The sequence below is a fragment of the Nyctibius grandis genome, chromosome 5, assembly GCF_013368605.1.
Source record: "Nyctibius grandis isolate bNycGra1 chromosome 5, bNycGra1.pri, whole genome shotgun sequence".
In the NCBI taxonomy this organism is placed as follows: domain Eukaryota; kingdom Metazoa; phylum Chordata; class Aves; order Nyctibiiformes; family Nyctibiidae; genus Nyctibius; species Nyctibius grandis.
The window spans coordinates 2,016,843-2,033,973 of NC_090662.1; the positions used below are offsets into that span (position 1 = coordinate 2,016,843).

General features: G+C 50.4%; 1 protein-coding gene across 2 annotated transcripts in view; it reads right to left on the reverse strand.

The window, feature by feature from the left end:
• The window catches only part of TASOR2 (transcription activation suppressor family member 2), a 53,505-nt gene that overhangs the window by 20,697 nt on the left and 15,677 nt on the right, over nt 1–17,131 (reverse strand). For both annotated transcript variants that reach the window (XM_068400520.1, XM_068400521.1), the window contains exons 4-14: nt 17,010–17,082; nt 15,535–15,626; nt 14,523–14,660; nt 14,054–14,178; nt 13,935–13,954; nt 13,743–13,842; nt 13,262–13,362; nt 10,913–11,016; nt 8,083–8,155; nt 7,917–7,991; nt 1,808–2,605 (exon numbers count right to left, since the gene is read on the reverse strand). In XM_068400520.1, the coding sequence (XP_068256621.1) occupies nt 1,808–2,605; nt 7,917–7,991; nt 8,083–8,155; nt 10,913–11,016; nt 13,262–13,362; nt 13,743–13,842; nt 13,935–13,954; nt 14,054–14,178; nt 14,523–14,660; nt 15,535–15,626; nt 17,010–17,082 (1,699 nt within the window). The remainder of the gene's footprint in view (nt 1–1,807; nt 2,606–7,916; nt 7,992–8,082; nt 8,156–10,912; nt 11,017–13,261; nt 13,363–13,742; nt 13,843–13,934; nt 13,955–14,053; nt 14,179–14,522; nt 14,661–15,534; nt 15,627–17,009; nt 17,083–17,131) is intronic.

The following is a 17,131-nucleotide window of genomic DNA, read 5'->3' on the forward strand; positions in this document are numbered from 1 at the left end:
AAAAGGACAAGTTCTGCCTATCCTCAGCAGTAAGACAGGAGCCTGCAGAGGACAATTTATGCCATTGAGACACCTCGCGTGAGCAGCTCAGGCCAGATATCAGCTTTCAGAAGAGCAAGTTGGGTGTGATCAGTCTCAAACTTCTTGTTTCCTCAAGGCCACAGCAAGAAATTTCACTCAGGGAGTCACAATGTGACCATGTAGGGTAGCTGGTTATCTAGTCAGCCTGTAATGACCATGGCTTTGGCAACTAGTGGACAGCAGGATGACCATGAGCCAGCAGTGTGCCCTTGTGGCCAAGAAGGCCAATGGCATCCTGGGGTGTAGTAGAAGGGGTGCGGTTAGTAGGTCAAGAGAGGTTCTCCTCCCCCTCTACTCTGCCCTGGTGAGGCCGCATCTTGAATATTGTGTCCAGTTCTGGGCCCCTCAGTTCAAGAAGGACAGGGAACTGCTAGAGAGAGTCCAGCGCAGAGCCACGAAGATGATGAAGGGGGTGGAACATCTCCCTTCTGAGGAGAGGCTGAGGGAGCTGGGTCTCTTTAGCTTAGAGAAGAGGAGACTGAGGGGGGACCTCATGAATGTTTATAAATATGCAAAGGGCAAGTGTCATGAGGATGGAGCCAGGCTCTTCTCAGTGACATCCCTTGACAGGACAAGGGGCAACGGGTGCAAGCTGGAACACAGGAGGTTCCACATCAATATGAGGCAAAACTTCTTTACGGTGAGGGTGACCGAACACTGGCACAGGCTGCCCAGAGAGGGTGTGGAGTCTCCTTCTCTGGAGACATTCAAAACCCGCCTGGACGCGTTCCTGTGTGATATGATCTAGGTAATCCTGCTCTGGCAGGGGGATTGGACTAGATGATCTTTCGAGGTCCCTTCCAATCCCGAACATTCTGTGATTCTGTGATTCTGTGAACTGCTCCTTGCCTGAGCCATCAACAGCCCGTGGACAAAGGATGCAATAACCAGGACCTGGCTGATGTCCCTGTGCAGTCAGTCATAGAATCACAGAATCGTTTTGGTTGGAAAGGACCTTTAAGATCATCAAGTCCAACCGCTAACCCAGCACTGCCAAGGCCACCAGTAACCCGTGTCCCTCAGCACCACATCTACACGGCTTTTAAATCCCCCCAGGGATGGGGACTCCACCACTGCCCTGGGCAGCCTGTGCCAGTGCTTGACAACCCTTTCCATGAAGAAATTGTCCCCGATCTCCAATCTAAACCTCCCCTGGTACAACTTGAGGCCATTTCCTCTCATCCTATCGCTTGTTACCTGGGAGAAGAGACCGACCCCACCTCGCTACACCCTCCTTTCAGGCAGTTGTAGGGGGCAAGAAGGTCTCCCCTCAGCCTCCTTTTCTCCAGGCTAAACCCCCCCAGGTCCCTCAGCCGCTCCTCATCACACTTGTGCTCCAGACCCTTCACCACCTTCGTTGCCCTTCTCTGGACTCGCTCCAGCCCCTCAAGGTCTTTCTTGTAGTGAGGGGCCCAAAACTGCACCCAGGATTCGAGGTGCAGCCTGAAGCAAAGTCATAAGCAAAGGAAGGCAACAGTGTGGACCACTGCACCGGGTTTCACGCATCTTCACTGAAATCCCCTCCATAGCCCTGGGCTCCTTCCCAGGTTGAACAAGAGACTGTGGAGACCACCACAGACCTATCTGGATGCTCTCAGGAGATGTCTGCTTCCTCTGGGCACCCAGGAAGACGGCGAGGGGACACAGCTCCTAGTGAACCCTCAGCATCCCAGCTGGATACCCTGGAGAAGCAGGAGGAAGCCCACCCCATTTAGATAACACTTACCTCTTTTCCTTCTGTGCGGATACTCCAAGTTGGCTAATTTGAGCATGGGCTCGTTGGAATTGGCTGTGAGCCCTGGCTTTTTAGGGCAAGAGAGAGCGACGCTGACATTATTCTTGGTTGCATTCCTGTTCCCATCACTGTCCCCCACAGGATGCAATTTCTTCTTGCGGTGTGACCACTTCTTCTTGGTGTTGGTCCCAACGTCTCGGGTGGGTCTCTTCCTGCTCTGCTGCACGCACGGCTTGCTGGCCAAGTTGATGCCTTTTGTGGGCCCTTCACCACTCTGGTCCAGCCCCACTGTTGGCTTTGAATTTTCACTTTTGACTTTTATTTCCACTGCTGTGTTAGGAGGAATAGGGACCGGTGGCATAGCTGAAGAGAAGTCCACTTTGCAGTTGGCCTTTGAACCACAGTGAAGAGACTGAACAGCACCAGTCAAACATCCTAAGGCAGCTGAGACTTCCAGCGTGTAGCTGCTGGGATCGGAGAGATAACGCTGCAACTGGGAGAAGGATTGCGCTGAGAGTTTTCTGGAGGGATTAGTACAATCATCCTCAGTTGGAAAAGAAAGAGGAACATCACTGGGTTGGCCAGAGGTGGGCTGTGGATTTTGATTAAGCTTTGCATATTCCTGGAAGTGCTGTTTGATACGGATGCTGGTGCTGACTGTGTCCTCCCCTGAAGAACTGGTGGCTTTCTGTAAGGCATAGCGAAGTCCAGGCAAAACTGAGGCTATTTTTAATGAGATGTCACTATCGTCACCATCTTCCTTTCCATCTTTTGGATCGTGCTTTTCAACTGTGAAAGGAAAATAACAATTTTACTCATATTAAAAAAAAGGATTAAACTCCCCAAATCACCTCACTGTTACATGCTAAGAGAACATGAAAGCTATGAAAGAGCCCCAGAAGCCAACCTACAAAAAGCTAACCCCAGGGGCGATGTCCTGGTTTGAGGGATGCTTGTAACTGCTGAAGGTAAAAAAGAATTGCACGTGGGAGTCACAAGTGGGTTAAACTAAGATGAAAGACTGCTGTTGTATCAGCTAGCCCCATTCTGCAGGAAACTACAGGGTGAGATCGCACACACAGTGGTCCGAGTCCCTTCACTCCAGCAATTCTGGCTAAATTCAACATTTAGGACAGTCAGAGCTCTGAGAAATATATGAGTTTTGTTGGTTTTTTTTTAAATTTAGGGCTGTCCATGCAGGGTGTTTAGACTAGCACCATTTTCAGATCTCTCGTGTTATGTCCCTGTTCAGATGCAACTTTCAGCAGCTCCATCTCTACCTGCTGTCAGCGTGGGGGGATGCCCTTCACATGAAGACACCACGTTAGTGCTCTGGAGTGGGTTGGGAAACACAGACTTCCCCAAGCAGACCTAAGGACTGCAGAAATAAATACATAACATGAACCCCCCTGGGTGATTTTCTAAAGCTGGAAGACTGACCCTACCAAAACCAGTTGGTGTTTCTCATTTCACAGAATCAGAGATCACAGAATCACAGAATCAATCAGGTTGGAAGAGCCCTCTGGGATCATTGAGTCCAACCATTGCCCTGACACCACCATGGCAACTAGACCATGGCACTAAGTGCCATGTCCAGGCTTTTCTCAAACACCTCCAGAGATGGTGACTCCACCACCTCCCTGGGCAGCCCATTCCAATGTCTAATAACCCTTTCTGAAAAGAAATTTCAGCAGGACTAACGCCCTGCCACGTACAGTATCATAAAAGTTTAGCTCCTCGTAGGGAGCAACACAAACAAGTCCCAAGGCTCGAGGGTGCCCGTCCTCGCAGACGTCACCGTGGAAGTAGGCTCTGCTTGGCACAGCAGTGGCCCCTTGGTGTCCAGAAATGCCTGGAGAGATCACAGAATCAACCAGGTTGGAAGAGCCCTTTGGGATCATCGAGTCCAACCGTTGCCCTGGCACCACCATGTCAACTAGATCATGGCACTAAGTGCCATGTCCAGGCTTTTCTTAAACACCTCCAGAGATGGTGACTCCACCACCTCCCTGGGCAGCCCATTCCAATGTCTAATAACCCTTTCTGAAAAGAAATTCTTCCTAATGTCCAACCTGAACCTCCCCTGGCGAAGCTTGGGGCTGTGTCCTCTTGTCCTATCGCTGGTTGCCTGGGAGAAGAGGCCAACTCCCACTCCACTACAACCTCCCTTCAGGTAGTTGTAGACTGCACTAAGGTCACCTCTGAGCCTCCTCTTCTCCAGGCTAAACACCCCCAGCTCCCTCAGCCGTTCCTCGTAGGTCAGACCCTCCAGACCCTTCACCATCTTGGTCGCCCTCCTCTGAGATGATGTGATACACAGAGTCTGTCGGTAGAGCCCTGTGTCTGCACAAGCCAGACTTCTCTGGCTTCATCCACTGCAACCCAGCAGTCTGACGCTGGCGCTTTGCACCCTCAGGCTTGGCCCATCTGCGTGTTATGATCCAACTCCGAGGTTTCTTTTGGCTGCAGGGCCAGGCTGATGACCCCAGTGCCCTTCCCCGTCACATCTCTTCCCAGCAAGGCAAAGGCGTTTCTCTTCCCCTCCCAGATGTGTGATTTTCTTCGCCTGTTTGGCCCTGCTGCTGCCTTGAACTGGCAACGCCGGTCCTTGTTACCGGCAAGCCCAGGCATCGTGGCGAGCCAGCTCCCAGCTGCTGCCTCCGCTGCTGGCTCGGGAAGGCTGCGGCACGTCTCGTTACGGCCGCCCTACATTCCTCCCCACGGCTGTCTGGACAGGAAGGGAACAGATTCAGAGGCTGCTTGTTTCGAAATGGGAAACATTATTCATGCTTCGAGTCTGAGCTGAGCGACTTCGAATGTGTCGGTCCTTCATCCTCCTTTTCTCTCTGCACCCCTCCCATCTTCACCGACCGTCCCTTTTCAACCCCAAATCCCTGCACAGCTCTGCTTATCTCCATAGAAAGGAGAAGCCCTAAAGCAAAAAGGGTTTCAAACCCCAGTGAGAAGAAGTCTCGGACCCAGGGGACAGGCAGGGCTGGCTGGGGTAATGTCACTCATGCAGGCAGAATGGGACAGCATGTGCAGGAGTCCTGCTGGCACCAGAGGGAAAACATCTGGAAGCCATCAACGTTCAGACCACATCACGGAACAACAGGCGGCGTTTGCTCAACGTTATCCTCTCCCCCTGCTTCTGCACTTCGCTGCCAGCTGCTCTCCAGCTGCCCAGGCTTTGCCTCCTCTTTAGCATCAACACCAGCCCCAAACCTTCCTACCAACAAGCTGCTTGCACCATCTTGGCTCTGGGACACTCCTTACGCCTGGTGCCCTCTCCTGTCTCCACCACCTTCTTCCTCAATAACCGTCTTCAAGATAAATATCTCCTTGCCCTGTTCCCCTCGCCCCCAGCGCACAGTGCTCACAGCCTTTCAAGACCAGACCCCTCTGGCTCTGGAGGGTATTTTCTGCCTGTTGCAGGGCTGGTGAGCAGGATCTCAATATCTGTGTGGCCAGTTGCCACCTCCAGACTGGTCTCCATGCATTTTCCCCTTTCACCTCACCCAACTTCAGGCGTCACAGCAACAACCTACTGATCCCAGGTTTGACCCAGCACTTTGGATCTTCAATCTGCTTCTGGAGGAGCCCACAGAATCACAGAATCAACGAGGTTGGAAGAGCCCTCTGGGATCATCGAGTCCAACCATTGCCCTGACTCCACCATGGCAACTAGACCAGGGCACTAAGTGCCATGTCCAGGCTTTTCTTAAACCCCTCCAGAGATGGTGACTCCACCACCTCCCTGGACAGCCCATTCCAATGGCTAATGACCCTTGCTGAGAAGAAATGCTTCCTAATGTCCAACCTGAACCTCCCCTGGCGAAGCCTGAGGCTGTGTCCTCTTGTCCTATTGCTAGTTGCCTGGGAGAAGAGCCCGTCTCTCTCCTACACCTAGAAAAGAAACTAGAACAGTTGCCACACTAACACAGCCACCAGCAGCATGTCCTTAAAGTCAGGCTGACTGAGCTCAGGCATCAAAGACATTCACAGCCCGCACTGCCAAGTTACCATCATGTCTTCACCCGACTGACAAGCCCACTTTGTATGCAGATCCTGAAGGAGAAAGTTTATAGCTGGAAGTTAAACACCAAAAATGACAAAACAATCCCGCTTGGATGTGCTCGTAGGTCCTGTTGCCTCTTCTGCTGATTTTATCTCCCGGGGAGGGGAGATGGGTATGTCCCGTGCAGCTCCGTCGGCAATGCCAGCCACCACTCACCCAGAGGCGGCCTGAAATACCAGCGTGTGCTGGCATAAACAGCCTCTTGGCTTGTCCCTAGGATGACTCAACAAAAACCAAGCCAAAAGTTACGCAGAGCAAAAGGCCCCTGTTTATGTGTTGCTTGGGGATCTGCAAGGCTAGAAGTGTTGCTGGTGGAGTGGACACAGCGAGAGGTGCGTGGATGAAGCTGTCGAGGGGAGGCAGAGACTTTATGTCCACAAGAGGAAACTGTAGTGTGAATATTTCCACATAGTGCAGTATAAAGCCAACAGATACAGAGAAAATTTAAGGCAAACACAAGAGGCTGAAGCTCATCCTTATTTCAAGATCTGCAGGTTCAAACTGTGCCATCTTTATTTTCTCTTATTTAGTGCCTCTGTGTTTGTTCTGCATGAAAAGCAGCAAGTTTGGGGGCTGCAAACAGCCTGGATTCACCTTCCAAGTCCCAGAGCCGTCACTCACCTTGACGGCAGCAAAGCACCACGGCTCTGCCCAACGCCATCTCCCTGCCTCCCTCCCTCACCCGTCTCGCACCCCGACAGGGTTGTCACGGCTCCACCACCAGCATTTACAGATCCCGCAGCAGAGAAGTCACAGAATCCCAGAATCAATCAGGTTGGAAGAGCCCTCTGGGCTCATTGAGTCCAACCATTGCCCTGACACCACCATGGCAACTAGACCATGGCACTAAGTGCCATGTCCAGGCTTTTCTTAAACACCTCCAGAGATGGTGACTCCACCACCTCCCTGGGCAGCCCCTTCCAATGGCTAATGACCTTTGCTGAGAAGAAATGCTTCCTAATGTCCAACCTGAACCTCCCCTGGCCAAGCTTGAGGCTGTGTCCTCTTGTCCTGTCGCTGGCTGCCTGGGAGAAGAGGCCGACTCCCACTGCGCTACAACCTCCCTTCAGGTAGTTGTAGACTGCACTAAGGTCACCTCTGAGCCTCCTCTTCTCCAGGCTAAACACCCCCAGCTCCCTCAGCCATTCCTCAGAGGTCAGACCCTCCAGACCCTTCACCAGCTTGGTCGCCCTCCTCTGGACTCGCTCCAACACCTCAACATCTCTCTTGAAGTGCGGGGCCCAGAATTGGACACAGGATTCAAGGTGCGGCCTCACCAGTGCCCAGTACAGAGGGACGATCCCTTCCCCAGACCGGCTGGCTACACTATTCCTAATAGAGGCCAGGATGCCATTGGCCTTCTTGGCCACCTGGGCACACTGCTGGCTCGTGTTTAGCCGGCTGTCGATCAGTCACACAATATGGCTGAGCCTCCAATCCCTCGCTGCTCTTTAGGTAGTAATGCCCCTTCCCCAACTCTCCTCCCAGCAATGACCTTTCACGGAGCCCATTTTACTTGTTATCTCAGAAAAACAAAAAAATAACTTATTTTTTAGGGCAGGCTTTTTTCCTGCTGGTTTAGCAAATCACATCAGCTCCATGCAGAGTCCAGCGAGTGCCACGTGTTGTTTTGCCCCCCCTGAACACAGCTTCAGTGCACCTTTAGGGCTGGAAGCCAGGCTCTGCCGGAGTCAGACTCCCACGTGCACACATAAGTCAGTTCAGGGAGTGGATGCTGCTGAAAACTGACTGAGAGGAAGAATATTTGTCACTCCCATCAACTTCGTGCAAAGGGGCAAGGATGTGCAGTGAATGGGCGAGGCAGGGAGCCTGGCTTAGCTAAGCTTAAAATACAGCACAACTAGAGAGTTGGGACTGCTCTCTCCTCTTGTAACACCCGTTGTGCTAAAGCTGTAGGTGGTTCTGAGCAGAGAAATCAGCTCTTCAAGAGGAATGTGTCTATGAGGCGAGGATCCCACACCCAACACACCGTGTCTGAAGGTAGCAAGACAACCTCCCTACCTCTGTGGCACAGCGACCGGGATGAGGTGAACAGAAACAGGGCCAGGAGGCTGACGGGCTCCTTACGGTCAAGCTCTATGAAAGAAAGCAACAGGTTTTGTTTAGACTGAGGGTCTCTAAAATGGAGCAGGATGTTTAAGCACAGATATACATAGCCATGTCTTACCATCATCTCGTGCCAAGGCAGAGGACGTGAGGAGGATGAGGACTCCTCGATCTGGTAAATATTTGATGATTGCCTATAACAAACACACACAAAGTTAGAGCAACCACTCCCTCTCCTCCTTAGCACACTTTATACCACGCAGTATGACTGTCAACAAGCCCTGACTGCCCGTGAACATGTGCCAACACCACCAGCTCATTCCCTGTTGAGGAGGACACTGTTCGTTTCACGCCACTTGGGACCTGTAACCAAAAGCGTCGCATTTATGTTGTTATTCAGCTCTCAAATTCCCCCTGCCTGTTCCTTAAAAAATAAATATGCTTAGCCAAACTAGCTGTGATTAATGAACAAGGTTAATAACTTTAGTCCCTTCAGTTCAAAAGCTCCTGGGCATCTCAGCCAGGAATTGCTGGGGAAGGGTTTCCCAGCTGGACACCAGCATCTGAGAAAACACAAGCGAATGTTCCAGACACAACTTGCTTATTATCAGCATCTGTATGAATGAATATGTGAAAAAAAAATTTGCTGAGTCTAAGTGACGCCTACAACTCCGTCTCAGAGCTGGATGACAGCATGTCTGAAAAGATACCTTCACTTATCGAGGCTTTTCTTGCACTTGGGTGTTGCTTGATGCCTCATGGCAGAGCTTGGCTTGGACTGCCCTTCCCTCCATGGGGACACCCATTTGGATCTCTTTCTTCCACGCAGAGTTTCAGGGAACTTACAGGAACTGCATAACCCTGCAGAATGCTCTGTGAAGCTTCACTGATCCCATTCAGACATAACAGAGGATTGGACTAATGCCCACAGCCTCATTTCTCCAGGACAAGAGAACAACTTTGGAAATGCTGAGCAAATTCAGTGTAATATTCACTCTTCAGAACAGTAGCTCCTTGCTCTGGTTGTCTCAAGCGAGCAGAGCAGAAGGGGTAAGAGCCAGCATCTCTGCTGCATTAATCCAGCTCAAGGAAATAGCTGTGGTTTCTCACCAACAGGATGATTTTTCATTCACACTTTTGGGAGCTGCCACCAAAGCGGATTCACCCCTGGGCCATTCGACAGGCAAGGGGAGAGAAGAAGCACACCCAAAAGGGGCTGTGACTGTTTCCTCGCTGACATAAGGGAGATATATTGATCCAGTTTGACACATTTATGAGGACAGGGAAGCTCTAGGGAAACGATGCTCCTGAGGGCTTTCAACACCAAACTGCTCATGGCCACGATTCAGCCATCTCATCTTTGCTGACCCTTCCAGCGAGCCCAGCTCTGCTGGGCTTGGCAGGATCACAGAATCTCAGAGTGGTTGGGGTTGGAAGGGACCTCTGGAGATCATCCAGTCCAACCCTCTGCCAAAGCAGGGTCACCCAGAGCACGTCGCACAGGGTCGTGTCCAGGCGGGGTTTGAATATCTCCAGAGAAGGAGACTCCCCCCTGTGCCAGGGCTCTGGCACCCTCACAGCAAAGATGTTCCTCCTCATATTCAGATGGAACTTCCCATGTTTCAGCTTGTGCCCATTGCCCCTTGTCCTGTCACTGGGCGCCACTGAGAAGAGTCCTGTCCCCTCCTCTTGACACCCACCCCTACGGTATTTGTAAGAATTGACAAGATTCCCCCCTCAGTCTGCTCTTCTCCAAGATGCACATTATAACCCTCAGTGGCTGCAAACATGGTGTCACGCACCAGAACAAGTGGTTGTCATGGATCTCACTAAGAAACGCTCTTGGACTCTGTAAAGTGTTGATTAAAATATCTTTTATTGGTGAGAACAGAAGAAAAAAGGGATGGCATAGATAAGCTCACGTCCCTTGAGATGCTGGGAACCTCAAGATGAGCTGCAGCACGGACAGATCTGTGCCCCAGCCACAGGTCCTCCTGATGCTGCACAGTTCAGGGTTACCTGCACGTGGAAGGACATTAAGATTGTCTTTGCTATCCCCTTTTTTCCTTCTCATGTTGTTACCAATAACTACTAAATGAATTGTAATCAATACTTTAGGGCGTCCAAGCACTTTTCTTCAGAGTTCCTGGAAGCCCATGAGGTTTCAGCAGCATAACTGTGAGTACCCAGCTGAGCTGGGGCTGTTTTTCAGCCACGAAGGAGAAAGGCAGGCACGTGACAGCTGATGTCTTTTGATAAGTAATTATCATTTTGGCTCTGGGGGACTTTGCTTCTGCTTTCTTAATATATACACAGAATCACACAGAATCAATCAGATCCCTTGCAGTCCTTGTCCACCTTGCTGTTTGGGGAGGTTCAGGTTGGACATTAGGAAGAATTTCTTCTCAGAAAGGGTCATTAGGCATTGGAAGGGGCTGCCCAGGGAGGTGGTGGAGTCCCCATCTCTGGAGGGGTTTAAGAAAAGCCTGGACATGGCACTTAGTGCCATGGTCTAGTTGCCATGGTGGTGTCAGGGCAATGGTTGGACTCTGATCCCAGAGGGCTCTTCCAACCTGGTTGATTCTGTGATTCTGTGATTCTGTTTGCAATGCAAGGGGGAAAATCATTAATAAAGACAATAAAATAATCTCATCTGGCATAAATAGAGCCAAAGAAGAGGTTTGCCTCATATAATGCCTTCTGCTCAGCAGGGCTTGCTCACCCTAGAAATCAGTTCCCAGCTCATAGTGGGTAATTTTCAGTTAATGGTTTATATACAGAAAGACTAAACTATGTTTGAGAACAACAAAGCAGGAAAATAATACTTAAAGCAGGGAAATTCACTCCATTTTGCATGAGTTCAGAATCTGTCAATAACATTACCACAAGTTTCAAGAGATCATTTAAAAGGCCACTTTCCTCCCAGAAGGATGATGTTGTGAAATACTTACCAAGTCCTTTTCCTTTAGGTTTTCTACTAACTGATCCATTTTATATTGCTCCTTATTTGATATTTCTACTTCATACAGGCTGAAGTAAACACCCTGAAAGCAAACTGCAGACAAAAGAGAGAGAATTTGACGTTGAAATAGTGCTTCTTGCATGAACTCTGAACAAACAAGTGCTCCTGTACCAGGAAGATGGGTGTGCAACTGGTGAAAGAACTGGGTTTTAAAAAAAAAATCAAGATTTTCTAAACTGATATACGCATTCATATCGCAGCGAGTTTCCTCTTCAAACCCTGGCTCACAGGAGATGTTTCCTATCTTATCTCTGCAGCTAACAAAAGCAATTTAACCAAGGCCATGTGCTTCAACAGAGACAGGGAAGCCTTTCAGAGGGAAATACCTCATTAACATGCCATATTCTCCCCTACTGTGGAGCATCTTTATTCCACAGCGATCCCCAAAGGAGTTTAACAAAGGCAAGATCTCAGATCCACCTTAACCCCTCTGAATTTCACAGCAAAATTCTTCTGCTCAAGTATTTCCTTTCTTTCACCAGCTGACTGGGGTTCCACAGCACCTTCATCAAGTGTTGCTGTGACCTCTCTGACTTCTCCTGCCTCCTCCCATGCCCTGGCACTATGCTGTGTCCATCTGCACTGTAAGCTGAATGCTGACCCCCCAAAACAGGGCCTGCTCAGTGCCCTGACCTGGCTCAGCAGAGCTGATCACAGAATCACAGAGTCAATGAGGTTGGAAGAGCCCTCTGGGATCATCGAGTCCAACCATTGCCCTGACACCACCATGGCAACTAGACCAGGGCACTAAGTGCCATGTCCAGTCTTGTCTTAAACCCCTCCAGAGATGGTGACTCCACCACCTCCCTGGGCAGCCCCTTCCAATGCCTAATGACCCTTGCTGAGAAGAAATGCTTCCTAATGTCCAACCTGAACCTCCCCTGGCAAAGCTTGAGGCTGTGTCCTCTTGTCCTATCGCTGGTTGCCTGGGAGAAGAGGCCGACTCCCACTTCACTACAACCTCCCTTCAGGTAGTTGTAGACTGCACTAAGGCCACCTCTGATACACAGATGGGAGGCAACACTGCAGCAGCTTGCACTTATTTTGGTGCAAGATGACATGGAAATTCACCTGGAGCTTCTGCAAATCACACGCAGAGCTCTCTACGTGCAACCTGTGCCAGTAACTGTGTGACCGCTGCAATGCACAGCCACTCGCAGCCATCAGGAGCTCAACACCTTGGGGCTGAGGGCTGCCAGGCTCGTCAAAACTCCAATCCAAAAATCGATCAGCAGTATGAACCTCAGAGTGTAACTAGACACAGGTCCCCTCCTCCCCACCCTGCACTGACCAGGACAGGGAGTGATTGACTATAGGCAAGTAGGGTCTCTCAGCACCACTAAGGGGACAGCAGAGCCCTTCTCTCCCTTCCCCAAATCTGTGCTTTTATTCACTGCTTGCTCAGCATCCCCTGCCTCTCCCCAAGGTTTCTGGAGTTCTCTCCCCTCTCATGTCGGCCTCTTCTACTGGGCAACTAGCGACAGGACAAGAGGACACAGCCTCAAGCTTCGCCAGGGGAGGTTCAGGTTGGACATTAGGAAGCATTTCTTCTCAGCAAGGGTCATTAGCCATTGGAAGGGGCTGCCCAGGGAGGTGGTGGAGTCACCATCTCTAGAGGGGTTTAAGAAAAGGCTGGACATGGCACTTAGTGCCATGGTCTAGTTGCCATGGTGGTGTCAGGGCAATGGTTGGACTCGATGATCCCAGAGGGCTCTTCCAACCTGGTTGATTCTGTGATTCTGTCCCCTTGAAGTGACAAGTAGGTTACCCGTGACCCAAAGCTACTGCAAGCAGCCACATCTTTTGGCTTTGGCTGGCAGCTCCCCCCCATCCACCCAGATTCAGGAGACACTGGGTCAGACCCTAAGAGGTGGAATGTCCCTCACCTTGAAGGGAGATCACATAAGAAGGGGAAAGTTTCTCTCCCTGCATTTTCTCTCAGCTGTAACATGTTTGGCACCTTGCAGGATAGGAGTCCAGGTCTCAAAACAGGGTCTCCCACCCTGTCCTGTCCCAGCAACGGGCTGATTTAAGGGCTGCTTTGGGAAGAGGATTCTATCACACCAGGTCTATCACACCAGGAGACCACATGAAGTATGGACAGGAGAACATCCCTGTGCTGCCTTGGCATTCTTCCTCGCTTATCTGCAGCCAGCCAGCCTTCAAGACAGGACCCAGTGCTACACGGACCTGAGCTCTGACCCCTCCATGGCAATTCCCACAGCACAGCACAGCACAAGCAGATGTTACTCACCACGCCGGTGGGTTTTGCACTCACCTTCATTCTCAATGTAATTTCTTTTCCCAAATGCAGCTTCTGGTAGCTTTTTCTTCAAGTCAGACAAACCCATGACATGGTTAACGTCCAGGTTGGGAGGCCTGTGGGGATAAAGCAGCAGATGGTGAGATCAAAAGCATAAAAGGCTTAAAAAAAGCAGGAATAATTGATTTGGAACAAACACCCCAAAGCAGTTAACAAAAAGAGATGACAAAATACAGCCGTTTCCAGCTGCAGTTCAGGGCCTGATCTCATGTCCTCATCCACAACACTGCACCACTGACCACCCAACACCATGTTCCTGACACTGACAACTGCCTCAACAGTGCAGGTGGTAGGTTGGTATGGCTGCAAGATGCTGATCAATGAAAGGATGGGGCAGGAGAGACCAAAACTGGCTTTCTGTGGTACAGAGATACCCCAAGGTGTAATGCTTCACCCTCCACCAATTGCACAGGAAGAAAAGAAAGGGGTAACTTACAGCTGGGCTGGAATCGTGGAGCTGTATGGGGTCCTCAGGGCGATGTTGCACAAAAGCTGGCCCCGGATGGAGAGCTGCCCCCTCCATGGGCAGTACAATGCTACAGGCAAAAGGGAGGAGAACGGCTCAGAGAAAGGAGGAGAAGAGAAGAGGGCAAAGGTACATTTATAAAACAAACCCACATGCTCCTACCTTTGTGATTAAGCTCAGGGCTAGAGAAAAGGGAGAAAAAAAGGAATATTTAGCAATGAGAAAAGGATAAACAGCCCACAAAGGGAGCTGGTATTTTGGAACGACAGCAAGTTGCTTACAGGCTCTCTATAGCCAAGACGGGCATCTCCTTCGGCTCCCTGTACTGGCAGGCGACGAGTATGTAGGGGCAGATCTGCCTGGGCCGCTGGGCAACGCTGCCATCGGACACTTCATACACGTAATACTGGGGTGAGAAGGGAAACAGATGAAAAAAACCAAGGTGAGGAATGAGTGAAGCACCTGGGCCAGCACTGTGCTCCCCTGCAGCCCGCAAGCGAGCTGTCTGCACAGTCCTATTGCAAACAATAAAAAAATTCCTTTTTTAGGAAGAATTTCTTCTCAGCAAGGGTCATTAGCCATTGGAATGGGCTGCCCAGGGAGGTGGTGGAGTCACCATCTCTGGAGGTGTTTAAGAAAAGCCTGGACATGGCACTTAGTGCCATGGTCTAGTTGCCATGGTGGTGTCAGGGCAATGGTTGGTCTCGATGATCCCAGAGGGCTCTTCCAACCTCATTGATTCTGTGATACCTGGCTCTGCTCGAAGGCCTGGTAGTGGCTGGTCTTTGCTTGCATGTTGTTTCTGCTCATGGCGACGTGGCAGTCGTAGCCGGGAGATGGGCAGGTAGAGCTGGTTGTGTAATTCTCAGATACCACCTTGACCTTCCCCTGTGCCAGAAAATGTACCAAAAGAAAAAAAAATACACAAAATTGTTTGCAGAAACTTATTTTAAAAGACCCCTGAATCCTCCTTTTCCCCCAAGACAGCGTTGTTGGCAGCCCCACACTCCCCACCACTGCGAGGGGGTTGTGTTTGTGTCCTTCCAAATGCAAGGGCCTGACTCAGGCGAGTTGAGTTGACCTCCCTGAAGGGAGGTTGTAGTGAAGTGGGAGTTGGCCTCTTCTCCCAGGCAACTAGCAATAGGACAAGAGGACACAGCCTCAAGCTTCACCAGGGGAGGTTCAGGTTGGACATCAGGAAGCATTTCTTCTCAGCAAGGGTCATTAGCCATTGGAAGGGGCTGCCCAGGGAGGTGGTGGAGTCACCATCTCTGGAGGGGTTTAAGAAAAGCCTGGACATGGCACTTAGTGCCCTGGTCTAGTTGCCATGGTGGTGTCAGGGCAACGGTTGGACTCGATGATCCCAGAGGGCTCTTCCTACCTGGTTGATTCTGTGATTCTGTGAGTTCAGCACGGCAGACAAACCTGCACTCCTCAGGAGAGCACATGGGAGCAGCGTGGTTTTGGTGCCAGCTACAGAGAGCAGGAGCCAGTGGGGAGGGGAGAAAGGGGCCACACGCCAGCCCCATAGAGGAACAGAATGGGGCTGGGTTCTGAGCCACCTTAGGGCTCCCCCTCTCCAACCCCCAAAACACATGAGAGTCCAGGGAAAAAGGTGACCCTATGGGGAATGTGACGAGCTCTCAGAGCTGATTTTATGCTCCACCACAGTTATGGGCACCAAAGTCTCCTTAAAAACTGCTTGTACTGTACAGTGGCTTCTGAAAACCATTCCACATAAAAAGACAGACCTTCATTTTACCTTAATTAGCTTACAAATGACAATATAGCCTGATTTTCCGTGATACCAGGGTCTCGGATGAAGACAGTCTGCATACTTGGAAATATAAACCCCTGTGAAAACAAAGCAATGCAGGATAATGTGAATCATCTGTCAAGTAAAGCCGATTGCCAAAAAAAAACCCCTTAAAGAGGACCCTCCTCGTGGAAATGGGACTCTCTGCAGAGTCAGTGCTGCAAACCAGAGCAGCACTTGCTGTCTTAAAAAGGGTGAAACACGTTCTGACTCATTTCCTGACTGCTGGTATGGAACAGCATTATGTTTCAGGGTCAGCTCTAGGAAAGGAGTTAACTTGGGTTTCTCCTGGGAGAAGCAGCCCAGCTAAGGTCAGTTTTGCCCACACTACATGAAAACAGACCGAGCGAGGGCTTGTCTCTTACAGGAAGATCTGGTGAAGGGCTTCCAGGTCAGACTGCAAGTGGGGCAGGTCCTTTGCTCAATTTGGAGTCACACAGAGGGAACGTTGATGTTTATATGTGGGGAACACACACTGCAAGGGGACGAGAGCAGGCCCATGGCATGGCATAGACCCTTCCAGGCCCCTTCCTTGGCTCTTTGTGGCCCTTCAGTGTCCCAGGTGCCAAGGTGAACCTTCTACCCTGTGACAAGGCCTATTCTGACATGGTTTATCCCCATCCCTTCTCCATGCTCAGGGCATATCGGATGTGGATTTATTGGAGGGGGTCGGTGTTGGCCTTTCACTCCTGCTTTGTATTTGTAGACAACATGAGTAGAGAAGTACATGGGGGGGAAACAGGGGAAGGGCTGCAACAAGACACACCATAATATTCATCTCAGTCCATCAGGACTAAGCTATACACTCAGAGAAGTAACCATTTCTTGCTTGATTTTGCATTCACTGCCACTAACTGTTTAATAATTAGGTGTCTTGGACTGCAAAGACTTGTGGGATGGGCACTGGGAGACGTTCTGCTTCTGGCAGAAGGATTTCTTTGAGTAACGTGTCCTGCACTGCACCTCTTGAGGCCCCAAACCTTTGGGCAAGGAACAAGCACATACTGAAAAAGGCTTTGACGTGTCAAGATCTGCTCTGGTTATTAACAGGACTGTTGGCAAAAGCTCAGCAAATGGACTCTGAAGAGCAAACCAGTGGGGAGAGCTGCCAAAAAGCCACTTTGGTGACAAAGGCTGTTATTAACAAGGGAGAAAAAACCTGAAATAGAGAGTGAAGAGATGACAGCATTCCCTGGGGAAGACCCCATCCTCATGGTTGAGGGGGCAGAAGGAAAATGCTGCTTGCTGGATCCAAACAAATGCAGTTTCCCATGTAAACACCACCGAGTTTCTGTGGATCTTTGCAGTAAATAACAAGGCAGCACCAGGAGTTTGTCTGGGCTTTGGCTTTTGTTTTTAAAAGGAGTCAACACCCCCAGAAGAGTGAACAGGCCTCTTGGTCCTCTGGATGGAAATCTTACCTTTTGCTGGGTCACCGAGCATGGAAACAGAACTGCTGTTCACACGGAGGCCTGTCTGACACACCTCTTTTGCCTTCAAAAGAAGACACAGCCTCTTTTACCATCTATTTTCAAAGATAAGG